Consider the following 15,633-nt stretch of genomic DNA (forward strand, 5'->3'; position numbering starts at 1 on the left):
TGGCACATATGCTTGAGTTCTCCTTCAAGGCCTCTGACAGACTCTGTAAAGTGATATGAGAAGTGTGTGATGTAAGGCTATCTGGACTTTACAATATATTAACACAATTTTTCCCTCCCACAGCACTATCTTGCCCTGAAAACGCTCACTACAATATATGTGTTAGTGCATGCCCCGAGTCCTGTGGTATTTTATCTGATATCCACTGCCCATGGCCCTGTCATGAGGGATGTCAATGTGACTCTGGATACATGCAGAGTGGAAATGGCTGTGTCAAAGCTGAGCAATGTGGTTGCTTCTACCATGGCCACTACTACGAGGTAAGTCGCTACACATGTACATTTTCCCTTTTATCAAAACAATCCATATTTAATTTCTGTCTTCATGCAACGGGGCTACACACTAGGCATGTGGTCTGACCGGAAAAGTGCAGCTTTGCTCGGCTTCTGATAAACGTGTTGTTTTCCTGAGGGTGTGCTGCTGTGACACATGTTCATATGACCCCACGGCAAGTTCAGTTATAAACATGTTGCGCCAAACAAGCGACCTGCCTTAGTTATTCCATCCACTCTTTATAACATGACTCATTAATGTTTTTGCGCAACTTGGATATGCCTCACCTAAACATGTGACACGATTAATCACAAAATCCTATGTCTTTGTGTTGGGTTGGGTGGTTGTTTTGCCTATGGTGTTTAGAGAACAGTTGGATAACACACACAAACAGTGACTCACTGTTTTCTGTAGATTGGGGCGATATTGCGGGCCGAGGGATGCTTCATGCAGTGTAACTGCTCTTCCACTGCCACCATGTGCTGTGAATCAGTCTCTTGCCCTGAGGGACAGAGCTGCACCTTTAACAATACCTGGGGCTGTGTAAGGAAAGGTAGGCCCAGCTGGTTCTACTGGGTTGGGTGACATTTCCTCACAGGCTGGCGGGTTTTTCCTCAGTTTGTACCATGCAGCACTCACTCAAATTTAATGTCACTTTGTTTTTTGTAAGGACTGTTTTGCAACTTCATACACGGCACAAAGGTTTTTTTTCTCTGTGCCCTGGCATTTTACCTAAAATGTGGTTAACTCCTCACACATCTGAATAGTGCATTGTGCTCGTATGCTGTCTGCCTTCGTCTGCACTTCACAATGATGATCTACTGCTTGTCAATCACAAATAATATTGCACCCTTTTTTTATATATCATTTTACTTGTCCTCATTGAAGCCCATGACATTTAAAAGAAATGTCTCAATTGACTGTGCATGGGTATTTGCATTTAATGCTGTTTTGTTTTCGTTTGTAACCACAGAATATCTGCACTTTAGTGTTTTTGCTTGAACTTACATTTCTCTTTATTTACAGATGTTTTTTTTAATGCTCAAGTGTCTAATGCATAAACAGCCATTTCTCTGATAACCTTTTAACCACTATTTTTTCAGCTAATATGTATATATTTATTTTATTAACCTTTATTTATACAGGTAAAATCTGTGAGAATGAAGATGCTTGTGGTGACCAGAGCCCACCTCAGCAAACCCAGTGTTGGGTGCTGGGAGGTACCCACTTTTACACTTTTGATGGGAAGGCTTTCGAGTTCCAAGGAAACTGTACCTACACTCTAATCCATATCATGAACAGCACCAGTAACAATAATACGATTTGGGTTGGAGCACAGATGGACAGGACACCCACTGGGTCATCCTCTCTCAAAGCTATTCACGCAAAAGTGGCTGAAGACAATATTACTATCTACAGAGAGGAAAAAGGCTATGTTTGGGTAAGTTTGAACTCGGGGTGGGGGGGGGGGGGGGTGTAACTGTTTGATGCCCATCTACTTTTTATTTCTCAGGGGTAATGGTGATGATGACCATAATTTATAGTTAAATGTATACAAATGTAATAGTTCTTTATTGGCAAATGAGATACACTTGACTGTTTCTTGTTTTCTACTCTCGCAGATTAATGGTGAAAAAAAGCTACTTCCTGTGACTCTACAGTTTGGACTAGTGAAGATTCATCAGCTTGGCATGTTTGTTGTTGTGGATACGTATCGTGACATCCAAATTAGGTACGACTGCGCTCGTATTGCCACCATCCTCATCTCTAAAACAACTACAGTCCGTGGTATGTGTGGGAATGGCAATGGCATTAAAGACGATGACCTCACAACAGCACAGGGGGAGGCAGTTGATGCAACCACGTTTGGCTGGAGTTGGAGAGCTCCTGATCAGGCAGCTCAATGTACAGCAGATTGTGGAGATGTGTGCCCACACTGCTCTGCTGACCAGCTCCCGGAGAGTGTTAGTCGGTGGATCTCTCTGCACGAGTACATTTTGTCTCCACAAAATCCATTCTACCTGTGCTGGGAAGTTGTAAACTACACTAAAATCTCAACAGGAATAAGCATATTTGACCTGTGCTCCACTAATGACACTCAAAAGGCCATCTGTCTGATGTTGGAGGCCTATGCTGCTGCCTGCCAACGTGCCCAGGTCCAGATCAGAGAGTGGAGGAACAGCACCGTCTGCCGTAAGAAAAAATTAACTGAGATATTTCATGAATTGGTTATCTGCAATTTTAAACTAGAATTAGAATTAATTACAGGTTTCTTGCTACCTTTCATTTTCACAATCATACTTAATTATACTTAACAACCCACTGGTGTCTCTAACGCACATACAGTACATATGTAGCGAGTCGGAAAACTTAAAAGCTCATGTGTGCAGCTTATCATTTGTATTTTTCAATCTTTTTTTTTTTCTCTTTTTGTCTCCATCAGCCATGTCCTGCCCACTGAATAGCCATTATGAGACCTGTGGCACAGCCTGTCCTGCCACCTGTGAGGACCCATTTGTTTCAAGCCCCTGCTCCCTGGCTTGTGTGGAGACCTGCCAGTGCAACTCTGGGTTTGTGTGGGACGGTGAAACCTGTGTCCCCTTGTCCGAGTGTGGCTGCATTCACAAAGGCCACAGTTACCACAGCAACCAGACCTTCTGGGCGGATGAGGGATGCACTGAACAGTGTGTTTGTGACCCCCACACACACCAGACGAAATGCCATTTGGGGTCATGTGGCCCTGATGAATACTGCGGCCTTCAAGATGGAGTCAGAAGCTGTGTGAAGCTCCAGCAGCAGATGTGCGTGTACACTGGGCATCACGTGTTCACCTTTGACCAGTACAGCTATGATTCACATGGCATCTGTCAGTACCAGTTACTTGGCATATGTGAACAGAAACCAGGACTTGATGTCATTCAGGTTCACGCACAGACAGACGGACACCTCGATTCAGAACTTCATGTCCTGATCAATGTGAGTGGCGTGCTTGTGGAGCTAAACAGCAAAAACACTGAGAACATTGAGGTGAGTGAGTTCTGTTGTTGCTGTGTATTTCTTGCCTCTCTTGAAATGTCATGTCACATTAAGTTCTTTTGACTCGGTAATAGACCGTACATAAATGATCTAATAATTAGACCGAACTTGACAAAGATTACTTTTGAAAATGTGTTGCCCTTTGCTGACTTTCTAATGCAATGTTGGCACCCCCTACAGGTTGATGGTGTCAAGAGGAGCATGCCGTATCACTTTAGCCCCAGTGCACTAGCTTTCTCCTTGGGGCTGCACACCTACCTCTACACAGACATGGGCTTTAAATTTAGCGTCAGCACAGAGGGCATAGTTGGCATTAGTCTCTCCCATAAATATGCTAATGCTACCTGTGGATTGTGTGGTAACTTCAACTCTGATCCGACTGATGACCTCACAGCAAGTGGCACACAGGAGCGTCTCAGTCCTGAATATTTTGGAAAAGCTTGGCGAAGTGGGCAGAATCCTTGGTGTGTGGAGGGCTGTCTAGGAGGAAGTTGTCCAAAATGTTCACCTGAGCGTCTGGCCCGATTCTCTGACCCGGAGGCTTGCGGAAAAATTCTGGAAGTTAATGGACCATTCAGACATTGCCATGGCAAAGTGGACCCCTCCAGCTTTTACAAGCACTGCGTCAGTGACCTGTGTCTTCATGGAGGTCTCCAGCCTGCACTGTGTCACTCCCTGGCAGAGTATACTGCTGTCTGTCTTTCCCACAAGGCTACAGTTTATGCCTGGAGGAGTCCTGGATTCTGCTGTGAGTGTTAACGCTCTGAGCTCTGTTGTGCAAGTGAATTAAATTAATATCCCCTACTATTGTAACTGTCAGCATCATTGCACACTAAAATAATATATAGGGGATTTGCAAACGCCTGTGCATGCACATAACATTTAATCATGCTTGGATTATCAATACTGATATTGATCACATAACATGTGGAAAAGAGCATGGCAATAATTTGCAGTCAAATGCATGTATTGAGAGTTTTTTTCAGTGTAATTTAGATGCAGTGTGATGTGACTCATTGGTATTGAGGCCACAACCTTAAGATGCTATTGGACCACTAGATGGTACTAATGCATCACTGGTCAACCCTGACATTTACAGCATTTTCCTGTCTTCCTGCTCTAGATGACTGATTTCTGTTTCTCTACAGACCTGTCCTGTCCCTCCAGTACCAGTTACAACACAAGTTCTGCCTCTGTTCACCTCTGCCTCGGCTGGCAGAATAAAACAGTAGAGATGCCTCTAAACACTTGGGAGAACTGCCTGTGTGAAGACGGTTTCGTTCACAGTGGCAGCCTCTGTGTCTACCCAGAAAACTGTGGCTGCTTTCACTGTGGAGAGTACCTCAGGGCAGGACAGGAGGTGTCTACATGCGAACAAAGCTGTTTATGTCATGCTGGGGGACACATGACTTGTAATAATGTCTCCTGTGGAGAGGATGAGGAGTGTAAGCTTATTAGGGGTGTTCAAGGTTGCCATCCCAAACCCAAAGTGGCACACTGCTCTGTTGATGGATCCCACTACACCACGTTTGATGGACAGGCATTTGAATTTCACGGTTCATGTAACTACACTCTGGTGCAGACGTGCTCTCTCAAGAAAGTGGATGTGGAGCCCGTTTTGATTGCTGCACAGGGCAGCCACAGTGCGGGCAGGCAGATCTACCTGCAAGTCAATAAAATGTATTTTAAGATGTCAACATCTTTTCCTGGAAAAATTCAGGTAATGATTTCACAACCTTCAACATGACTTACTGTTCATCTCTTAACTTGCACTGTAAAGTAATTTTTCACAGCATACCCAAACTGTATTGCATGTCTAAAAGTGAATTATTTCACCCAGGTAAATGGAGTTTATGAGAATCTGCCGTTCTCCCAGAACAACGTCACTGTACATCAGAAAAATGGATGGATAACCGTCAGGACACTCAGGTCACTTGAGCTTATTTCAGACCTCCGAGACCACATTCGGATTAAATTGCCCAACATTTACCACAACACTACTAGAGGCCTTTGTGGAAACTACAATGAGAATCTCATAGATGACCTGCAGCTGCCTGATGGCACTGTGATTTCTGATGTTGATGCCTTTGGGTCATCATGGAAGCTGTACAGTACTGAATCAACGTGCAGCGACACATGTGACAGCAGCTGTCAGCTCTGTCATGCCCCTGTGCCAGAGTATACCTCTGCCCTGTACTGTGGCCTCCTTACCCACCCAAGAGGCCCATTCTCCTCATGTCACCATTTAGTGTGCTCACAGAAATACTATTCGCTCTGCATGAAAAACCTTTGTGTGGCAAAGGGACAACACTCGACCCTGTGTGATGCTCTGTGGGCCTACGAGGCAGCATGTAGGGAAGCAGGAGGGATGCCTGATGTCTGGAGAAACGCCAGCGGCTGTGGTAAGTTTAACAGCCTGGTATATGAGTTAATGATGTCTTGATGCAATTTAAATTTTCAGATGTAATGCTTTTCAAACAGAACTTGAGACTGTCTTTTTTCTTTGCAGCTTATCAGTGTCCTCAATTCAGCCACTACAGCCAGTGTGCCAACGTTTGCTCCTCATTGTGTCCTGAGGTTAACCAGGCAGTTCAGTGCCCCAGAGACTGTGAAGAAGGCTGCCAATGTGATGGTGAACACCTTTATGATGGTCATGGCTGTGTACCAGAGGAGCAGTGTGGTTGTGTGCAGAATGGGAGGACGTTTAAGGTCAGAATTAAACACTGTGTTTTTTGAGGAAAGAGTTAAAGTTGTCCTCATTAATTTTACCAGTCCATTGTGACATATTTTAAGAGTTTTATTCAAATTAATATTTTACTGTATTAGGTAACATTCTTTTTTTTGGTGTCTTCCTTTTTTTCTATCCTCAGGCCTCTGAGAGCAAACTTCTCCAAAACTGCACTGTTAACTGCACCTGTGGGCCTCCTCTTATCTGTCAACGATACTCGTGTCCTCCACTGCACAGTTGCATAGTGTTGGATGGAATCATGACCTGCCACAAGGAAGGTGAGCGTCTAAACGGAAGTAACATTTTTATATTATTCTACTGTACCTTCATAATTAAAGCTAAAAAGAGTGTATTTTTCTTTAAGCAGAGAAAATCCTAGGTCCATGTGAGGGTAAATGTGATGAAATGGAGAAATGTTCTCTGAGTAACGGTGTGCCCGTCTGTAAAAGTCATCGGGGTCTGTGTTGGACCTGGGGAAGACAGAACTACCACACCTTTGATGGGCTCAATTTTGACTTTGAGGGAACCTGTACGTACCTGCTCGCAGCCAGCAAAGGACCAGCATGTGGTCTGACGCCCTTCAGTGTGTCCAAGAAGAATGACTGCACAGGCAACAGAGCTGTGTCCTCCACACAGGTGGTGACCATACAAGCTTATGGGTTCATCATCAAGCTCGGCAGTGAAAAAGGCCGCATACATGTGAGTAAATATCAGTTTCTTAGTGAAAGTGTAGCTAAAGTTTTACTGCTATCGTTTATGACTCTCCCCTTTATTTTCAGGTTAATGGTCAGCTGACTTACACTCCTGTTAAATTGTTGCGGGCTAAAATTGAGGTCTCTTACATGGAAGGCAAAACTGTGCTGACAACTGACTTTGGTATGCATGTAGTCTTCGACCAGAGCTCCACTGTTCTTGTTACACTGGACCCAAGCTACAAAGGCAATGTGTACGGGCTTTGTGGCAATTTTAACGGTGATCTTCATGATGAGTATGCTGTAACTACACCTGCTTCCCCTCCCATCAAGACAAGTGTGGAGTTCGCTGAGTTTTACAAGCTCTACGATGGCCACCATGATTGTTGCACTGGCTGTAAACTGGATGAAGGGGCCTTGCTAGCCGATCCTGTGTCAGACATCTCCAGTTACAGAACACGGTGTGCAGTGCTCAGGGATCGTAATGGTCCGCTTGCCCACTGCCATAGTCGTATCGATCCAAACTCCTTCTATGAAAATTGTGTAGTGGAACACAAGCTAAACGGACTGCCGGATAATGCTCTTGACAAGGCTGTAAAGTCTTATTCCCTAGTTTGTGAGGAAACCATGGATGGCTACTACAGTGATGTCACATTAGGTAAGAAGTCTTATAGACTAGTGCAGATTAATGCTATTAATTTCTTGTGATTATACTGCTGAAATATTTCAATGACATGCCAATAAATCATTTCAGATGTGCAGTGTCCTATAAACAGCCACTACAAGACCTGTGGATCAGCCTGTCCTCCATCCTGTGAATTGAATGCCACATTCTGTAATAAGATCTGTGTCCAAGGTTGCTTTTGTAACCCCGGCTTCATCAGGAGTCCAGAAGGCTGCGTACATCCTCATCAGTGTGGCTGCACAGACTCCAGAGGCAAATACTACAGCCTCAAATCAACTTTCTGGATCCCAGACGACTGTGGTCAGCTCTGTACTTGTGGACCAACTACTGGAGAGATCCACTGCCGTCCAGCCCAGTGCCCCAGAGGAATGATCTGCAAGCAGCTACATCACAAGAGACTGTGTCAACCTGAAAACCCTCTGAATTGTACCATTGTAACTGGGCTGCATTTCACAACCTTCGATGGACATCATTTTGACTTTAGAGACAGTTGTTCATATTCACTAGTTCAAACTTACACCAACCTAACTGGATTGACACCTTTTGACATCACTATATCTGATGCCAACTGCTACAAAAGGTTTTTTCATAGCCTTACATTAACACTCTCAGTACATGGTTTGGAAGTGGTGGTAAAGAAAAATGAGCCAGGAATGGTTTTGGTGAGTATTGTGTAGGGTCTAATTGCCAGACTTAAACTGGACCACTGACTGTAATCCTAATGTGCTCTATTTTTATACTCAGGTTGATGGACTGTCCAAGTCCTTACCATACTCGGACCCGATGGGCCATGTTGATGTCTACCGCACCCCTTCATCGATTGTCATTCGTACTAATGTGGGATTACAGCTGATCACCTATAACAGCGGTACTCTAATGGTTGTCCTCCCCAGCAGTTATGGCTCTTCTGTATCTGGGCTTTGTGGGAATGCCAACAGTGACCCTCATGATGACCAAATGATGTCCAATGGAAAACTTGCCAAAACTACCCTCGAGCTAAGCCACAGCTGGAGGACTCAGGGAGCAGAGACCTGTAGGTCCAACTGTTCCTCTGGACAGAAGCAGTGTCATGCTGAGGCACAGAGGCTTTTTGAAGGCAGTGGTTTTTGTGCGGTGCTGTTGAATGAGCTTGGACCATTTGCATATTGTGCCTCAGTGTTAGATCCCAAACCTTACTTTCACAGCTGTGTAGCAGATTCCTGCTCTTTCAGTGGACACTACTCAGCACTCTGCAGTTCCATTGCATCTTATACTGCTGCCTGCCAAGCTGCTCACCTGCCTGTCAGACAGTGGAGGAGTGACACTTTCTGTGGTGAGTATGACTCACATGTCCCGTGAATTATCATTTTCTGTGAGCAAACACTTCAGCTGATTTTGGACTCGGGCATAGTTTTGGTATCTCTGTTTTGTTATGTCTGTCAGTGATCTTAGAGATGGTAATAAAGACTCACTTGTTGATTTATACATTATTGTGCCAATCTTTGTGTGAGGGTTTAGCACATAGTTTTTCATAGTTTCCTTCACATAGTTTCCATTATTGCCTGTAACATCTCAACAAATGGGAATGCGAATGACAGGTCTGGAATAGAAGCACATACCAAAAGAGAATAAAGAGCAAGTTTTCATGCATGTAGCTACTTTGAGAAGCCAGTTTTTGACACGTGTAAGGTGCAAATATTAAGTAAATAGTCCTCTGACTTCACTCTAGTATTATTTTTGCTAAAAGATTGAATGTTCCAGTCTCTCTAAATAACCAGAGATTTTCAAGGTGTTTTTACTCCTTAATATTTAAAGTCTCTCTACAGTCTTTTCCTCAGATATCTGCTCTATGAAGTCAATGGATTGAAACCTTATTACATGTTTGGGGCTTATTTTTAGTATTTTATTTACCAGACATGTTGTATATAGCCTATAAGGACTTTGTTATTTACTTGTCTCTCTTCATCCTCCCCCCTAGGCATGTCATGTCCTAAGAATAGCCACTACGAGCTGTGTGGACCTCGGTGTCCTGTTGTGTGTGCTGGGCTATCTTCTCCAGCAAACTGTGCTGGAGGCTGTGAGGAGGGCTGCCAGTGTGACCTAGGCTATGTCCTGAGTGATGGCCAGTGTGTGCAGCTTTCTGACTGTGGCTGCATGCATGAGGGACAGTATCGCCCTGCTGGCCACTTCCACTCTGTGAAAAGCTGCCAAAAGTGCAACTGTAAAGGAGGAGAAGTGACCTGCAGCCCCATGGAGAGCTGTTCAGTAAAGAATGGCCCTGTCTTGCAGTACAGTGTGTGCCAAGTGTTTGCTGGCTTTGGCTACATCACCTTTGATGGTGTTATCCTGCCTCACCATGGTGCTTGTACCTATGTAGTGTCAGCACTCTCTTCTAAAGACATCCATGACTATACTGTGCTACTTAGCTTTAAAAAAGACAGTAATGGCATTTTCACAATCAGCAGAGTGGTGCTTCGTTTGCCTTTACTTGAAGCGTCTGTTGACACTGAAACTCTCTGGAAAATACAAGTAAGTTCTGCAGTGTCTATGGATGTGTTAAAGATAAGTTTTATAAACTTTGCCTTTGACACAACTTTAACTGGTGTCAATACTTTCAGGTAAATGGAGAAGACCGCAGTGTGCCTTTTGACAATGGAGAACTTGAAGCGTACCAACTTGGCAACAGACTGATCATCATCACACCAGACGGGGTGGGAATTGACTTGTCCTCGACCCAATACCTCAGACTAACTGTACCGCAGGTATATGACGCCACAGCTTCTGGCCTCTGCGGGAACTTCAATGGGGACAGGTACGATGACTTGGAACTGAGAAATGGTCATCTTACAGAAAGCTTCGCAGAGCTCCTGCACAGCTGGGCTGTAGTGGCTCCCGGGCAGCATTGCACTGACACATGTGGGAAGCAGTGTGAAAAGTGCAGCCCGTCCCCACACGAAAGCAGGTTCTGCGATCTCCTGTTGGAGAGCAGTATTGAATTCCACCATTGCTGGAACAGTGGTGTAGAGCGTGATATCTACAGTGCAATGTGCATTAGGGCAGTGTGTGCTGGGGCAGGTCCCATGGCTGCCTGTTTAGCACTGGAGGCCTATTCTGCAGCCTGCCAGGCTAAAGGAATACCAGTGGGACCATGGAGACAGAACACACCTTGCTGTAAGTAAACATGTTTGATCATAGTTGAGAGGAGAAAAAGAAACACTGTTAATTTTGTATTTTCTACCACCAGCGCTCCAGTGTCCTGACCGCAGCAGCCCGAGGGAGTGTGTTGACTCCAGCTCCACTTCGTGCCCTGCTCTGCTCCAGCCTGGTCCTTCAGCAACTGGCTGTTCAGAGGGATGCCAGTGCAGCTATAGCAATGTGTTTGAAGGGAACCGGTGTGTGGGCTACAGTCAATGTGGGTGTGTTCGCAATGGTGTATACATCAAGGTAAATATTTAAACTTGTCAAGGGCAGTGTACTCTTTGTGATCATAGCTCACATGCCAAATGTGTGTCTTCTCTCAGGTGGGTGAGTTAGTGTACACTGAGGACTGCACCCGGATGTGCTGGTGCCACGCGTTGGGTGGGGTGATATGTGAAGATGCAGCCTGCGACCCAGGGCAGCAGTGTCTTCTAAAGAATGGTTCCTGGGGCTGTCATCATAAACCAGAAGTTTGTAAGCTCTGGGACAGCCTCCAGATTTCCACACTCGTTGGGCAGCATTTGAGCTTAGAACCAGATTCACCTTACAGTCTGATGTCGCTCTGTGATGAGTCCAGTGATCAGTGGTTCAGCCTGGTCTCATACCACGGACCTTGTGATGGCAGCTCTTCCAGGCCTGTCACTGTGTTTCAGATCCTCCTGCCTGGATCATCTGTTGCCATACAGGAAGGCACGGTGAAGGTATAACTCCACTTAAAATTTCAATGGTCAGAAAGTGAAACATTTAGAAATTTTCCACTGTTTGCCCCTAACTCACTGTCCCCACCACAACAGGTGAACGGACACTTTGTTTCCCTTCCTTGCACACTATCATCAGGTGTGTACTTGTCCTCTGGTGTGACCCAGGACAAGTCAGAGGTCACAGTGATACTGAGGAGAGACACTGGGATGGAGTCTGAGTTGGAGATGGAGATTGGTGTTACCACGGCAACAGTCAAGGTTCCTGTGTGGTACACAGGCAAATTGTGTGGTCTCTGTGGAAACCTTAATGACATCCATTCACACAGTTCAGTCAAGTCATGGGTTCTCCCCGACTTCCCTGGCTGGTAAGTAATCCCCTCCACAACACCAGTAGCTACTGTATGTACTTCCACTAATGACTGTGTGTATGTTTTTAAAAAAAAAAAAAGGTTGGTAATGAATTGTTTTCTCTTTTCACAGTGGCTTCACTGGATGATAACTACCCATTTTAATGTCCTGAGTAAATGTGTATTGTTGACCGTTTGTTGAAATACAAAAACAATTACAAAACTTTATATATTCTGTCATTTGTACTCAATAGGCCTTACCCTCTCATGCATTTTACATAATACTGGCAGCTCTCTTATCAGTTTGTAACATACACCTTTTTTAAGGTCATCGCTGGTTGATTACATACCAACAAAAAATTGAGGATTGTGCCTTGATCTGAATCCACAATATGTGTACAGAAACTAAGCCAGGCTAATTGTTGCCCTGCCCATAGGCCCTCTGACTGCAATTGCGATTGAAATGGCTCTAATGCAAACTTTTAAGGGTCAGGTTACTTTCATATATTTACTTTCATAGCGTTGCACGAATGCTTGTTACAACTCGTTACTTTCATATATTTACTTTAATAGCGTTGCACGAATGTTGATGGTAGTCATGAAAGAATAACAGCATGTTGAGTGATTTATAACAAGCAAAGACTGGTCAGTTTCATGGTATTATAATGCAAGCATTACAGTGTGTCTTCAAGTGGCTTTAAGACACTGTTAAAACAGTAGCTTTGTGTGTGTGTGTGTGTGTGTGTGTGTGTGTGTGTGTGTGTGTGTGTGTGTGTGTGTGTGTGTGTGTGTGTGTGTGTGTGTGTGTGTGTGTGTGTGTGTGTGTGTGTGTGTGTGTGTGTGTGTGTGTGTGTGTCTCAAATGGCAAGCAAAGTTGCAGAGATAAGAATGTTGCAGTTGAGCTAAATGTCATTAAATTGAACACTTGTTAGATTGTACTCTCATCTGTCTTCACAGTATTCTGTGATGTGAATAATATTACCTCTTCTCATTTCTCTAAATTATACAGTACAGCTGAATGGGGGCAAATAATCAAATTGACATTATCTCCAGTGGCACTGTTTCAATAAGTTAAACAGAGGAGTTTTTAGTTAAGTCTCTTCAGTATAACCCAAATTATATCATTATTATAACATATTATTCAAATGAATTTTTGGCATTTTGTAATTTTTTCACCAAAGAGAAAAGAAGAAAAATATTGTGTTTTAAAGCAAGCCGTCCAGATTGATAAGAGTTTTCCCTCAGATAGGGACATAGTGATGTAACATGAAATCCAAAACTACAATTTATTTTCGACACCAATACACATAATTGAATTATAAAGCTCATACAGGGACTCCTGGGATAGGATATTGTCACGGGGTGTGTTATTAAAGCAACAGTGAATGGATGCATCTGATACTCACTGGGTGTGTTATTAAAGCAACAATGAATGGATGCATCTGATACTGGATTTCACAACTAAGTCAACATACTGTATATGCAGACCTACAAGTCATTGCATAGTTCTACCTTAATTTGTTTAAGAGGAAGGGTATTTTTCTAATGTAGTACCTGTTTTGATTGGCTGCTCTGGTAGGCTGTTTCTTTTTTTTCTTATCAGAGAATATAAAGGGATTGAACTGTGGGGAAATAAACTCATCCCTCTTAATCCGAAGCAGGTAGGCACTCAGAATATTAATGTTGACTGTTTGGTCAAATTTATTTTGCAGAAATACTGAAAAAAAAAAAAACTATTTCTGTAACTTAAAGGGACAACGAGGAGTTTCTATTCGGTTATAAAAAAGTCTCACGTTAATGTGGATGAATCTCCGTTACCCACGCTTGTTAATGGGCCCATTTTCGATAAATATATCGTTCTGTCTCTATCGTTATTTTGTTATTATTAGTGGTGGCGGAGATGCTGGTCGAGCCGACCAGCGTTTTTTACTTTCGGTTTCGCAACGAGTCATGAGAATAACGCAGCTGAATCGCCGTTTATGGTCGGAACTACAACGGTATGTGAACCTCTTTGAACCTCTGACTTTAATTCTTGATGAATGAAAACATGAGTCTGTCTTGCGCCGGTCAAAAGAAATTTACGGTGCGTGCGGAGGCTCATAAATGTAGTGTGAAAACGCTTCGCTTTTCCAAAACTCCTCGTTGTCCCTTTTAAACAAGAATTTCTGTTTTTCAGCCATGGGTGCTCTGTTGCTGCTTTGTGCATTGGGGGCAATACTCAGCTGTAAGTATATTTTGTCACATTTGTTGCAGGATGCATTTGATTGTTCCTCATTTCAATTTGATATCCATAATAATAATAATTATTATTATTATTATTATTATTATTATTATTATTATTATTATTATTATTATTATAATAATAATACTTTTTTTTATTTATTAAGTGCTTTTACAAATGCTCAAAGTCGCTTTACATAGATACAAATTATAAAATAGACCAAAGTTAAGTAAAATAACTGAAATGTTAAAACAGTATTTCAACAGTCCCAGACACATAGTCATGAATCAAAAGCCAACATAAAAAGGTGTGTTTTGATCAGGGATTTGAAAGTTCAGAGGTGTGTGCAGTCTCTGATGTGTTTTGTTAAACTGAACAAACAACAGCACAGAATTCAGGAAAATCTTTCTTTTTTTTCTTAAATATCTGTCAAATATTCTGCCCATCATGAATGACTGTGGCTTAGCTTAGTTAATCAACTGCAACAGCATTCCTCAAACCATGACCTAGCAGGACATGGAGCCAAGTGATTGGTTAAATTTGAAGGAATTAATCCAGGTTGTCAGCCCCCTCAGTTCAGAGCATTGTTGTGCAGCCGTGCCACGTGCTTGTGTGAGTGAAGCAGAATGTTAAACAGGTGAAGAATTTGAGAGTGGAGCACAAATAGGATAGTCATCTAAATTGAAATTTGCTTTTGTTGGGAATAGCATTTACCTTCAGCTGCTATTGACTTGCAACTATTATACTGAATGGGTGAAACAGGAGTGTAATCTAAATCCCCCAGGCCCTGACTGAGCCCAGAAAATGTCCTTTTCACAGAATAGACACAGATATTGATAATATTTCCATTATGCAATTATATTGTCTGCGAAAGCAGTCAAGTGACTAATTCCTAGTCTAAATCTCTTAGTTATCAGGAAAAAAGCAATCCATCCATTACATAGTAGCATTCATCCCTGCTTTTTAACTTTGAAATTAAGGCATTTTTCAGTCACTTTAACTGTGGTCTCATATTGTTTCTTTGTACTGTGTTTGTGATCCAAGAAGTATCAAGCCAAGTTTGTATTGCCAGTCTGTGAATCCTTTGATTGCCTTGGCACAAATGGTCTCATTCATTTCCACACATTTTTTTATACACAGGGTTTGTGAAGCACAATTTTGTACCTGACTTCTTTACTTGTAACTTAAAACAAACTCCTGTTTTGACATGCGTTTTTTTTCTGTCTTTGCCCTGTTTCTCAGGTCCATCTAGCGCTGTATGGACTGGGAGGGAGTTTGCCCTGTCATTCATGGAGAATCTTGGTCGACTTTATACCCCTGAATTTCAGCTCTATATCACTGCTGCTCAGGCCAATGCGAAAGTGACAGTTGAGGTGCCTCCCCTAAACTTCAAGAAAGTGGAAACACTAAAAGCTCACAGTCGTTCTCCCTAGAGCTGTTATGATGTACGGCACTGTGAGGTCTCCCAACACTGTGCGCATTGAGCAGCAGATGTAGCTGTAACCTCCCTCAGCTACAAAAAATATTCAACAGAGACATCTGCGGTGTATCCCACCACAGAATGGGGAACAGAATATTTCATCGTTATACCTGCTAAAGAGTCCTGAGAAGAGTTCTCTGTGACAAATGGAAAACAGGTCAATAAAGTAGAGATTTTCCCACAAAGCAATGTCTATTTTATGGGCCGTATACCTACAAGAGAGGCAGCCGCAT

General features: G+C 43.1%; 1 protein-coding gene across 1 annotated transcript in view; it reads left to right on the forward strand.

Moving 5' to 3' along the window:
* LOC310999725 (IgGFc-binding protein-like) overlaps nucleotides 1-15,172 on the forward strand; it is a gene marked incomplete at both ends in the record, with an annotated part of 21,376 nt that extends 6,204 nt beyond the window's left edge. Inside the window, 19 exons of the mRNA XM_083990281.1 lie at nucleotides 124-320; nucleotides 748-886; nucleotides 2,395-2,526; nucleotides 2,777-3,360; nucleotides 3,550-4,117; nucleotides 4,518-5,038; nucleotides 5,210-5,771; nucleotides 5,879-6,078; nucleotides 6,240-6,375; nucleotides 6,462-6,796; nucleotides 6,877-7,447; nucleotides 7,544-8,136; nucleotides 8,219-8,786; nucleotides 9,432-9,868; nucleotides 10,072-10,624; nucleotides 10,698-10,897; nucleotides 10,975-11,352; nucleotides 11,446-11,717; nucleotides 15,163-15,172. Of these exons, the coding sequence (XP_083846407.1) occupies nucleotides 124-320; nucleotides 748-886; nucleotides 2,395-2,526; nucleotides 2,777-3,360; nucleotides 3,550-4,117; nucleotides 4,518-5,038; nucleotides 5,210-5,771; nucleotides 5,879-6,078; nucleotides 6,240-6,375; nucleotides 6,462-6,796; nucleotides 6,877-7,447; nucleotides 7,544-8,136; nucleotides 8,219-8,786; nucleotides 9,432-9,868; nucleotides 10,072-10,624; nucleotides 10,698-10,897; nucleotides 10,975-11,352; nucleotides 11,446-11,717; nucleotides 15,163-15,172 (6,956 nt within the window). The remainder of the gene's footprint in view (nucleotides 1-123; nucleotides 321-747; nucleotides 887-2,394; nucleotides 2,527-2,776; nucleotides 3,361-3,549; nucleotides 4,118-4,517; nucleotides 5,039-5,209; nucleotides 5,772-5,878; nucleotides 6,079-6,239; nucleotides 6,376-6,461; nucleotides 6,797-6,876; nucleotides 7,448-7,543; nucleotides 8,137-8,218; nucleotides 8,787-9,431; nucleotides 9,869-10,071; nucleotides 10,625-10,697; nucleotides 10,898-10,974; nucleotides 11,353-11,445; nucleotides 11,718-15,162) is intronic.
* Nucleotides 15,173-15,633: the final 461 nt, after the last annotated feature.

Source organism: Trachurus trachurus (assembly GCF_905171665.1).
Source record: "Trachurus trachurus genome assembly, chromosome: 16".
Lineage (NCBI taxonomy): Eukaryota > Metazoa > Chordata > Actinopteri > Carangiformes > Carangidae > Trachurus > Trachurus trachurus.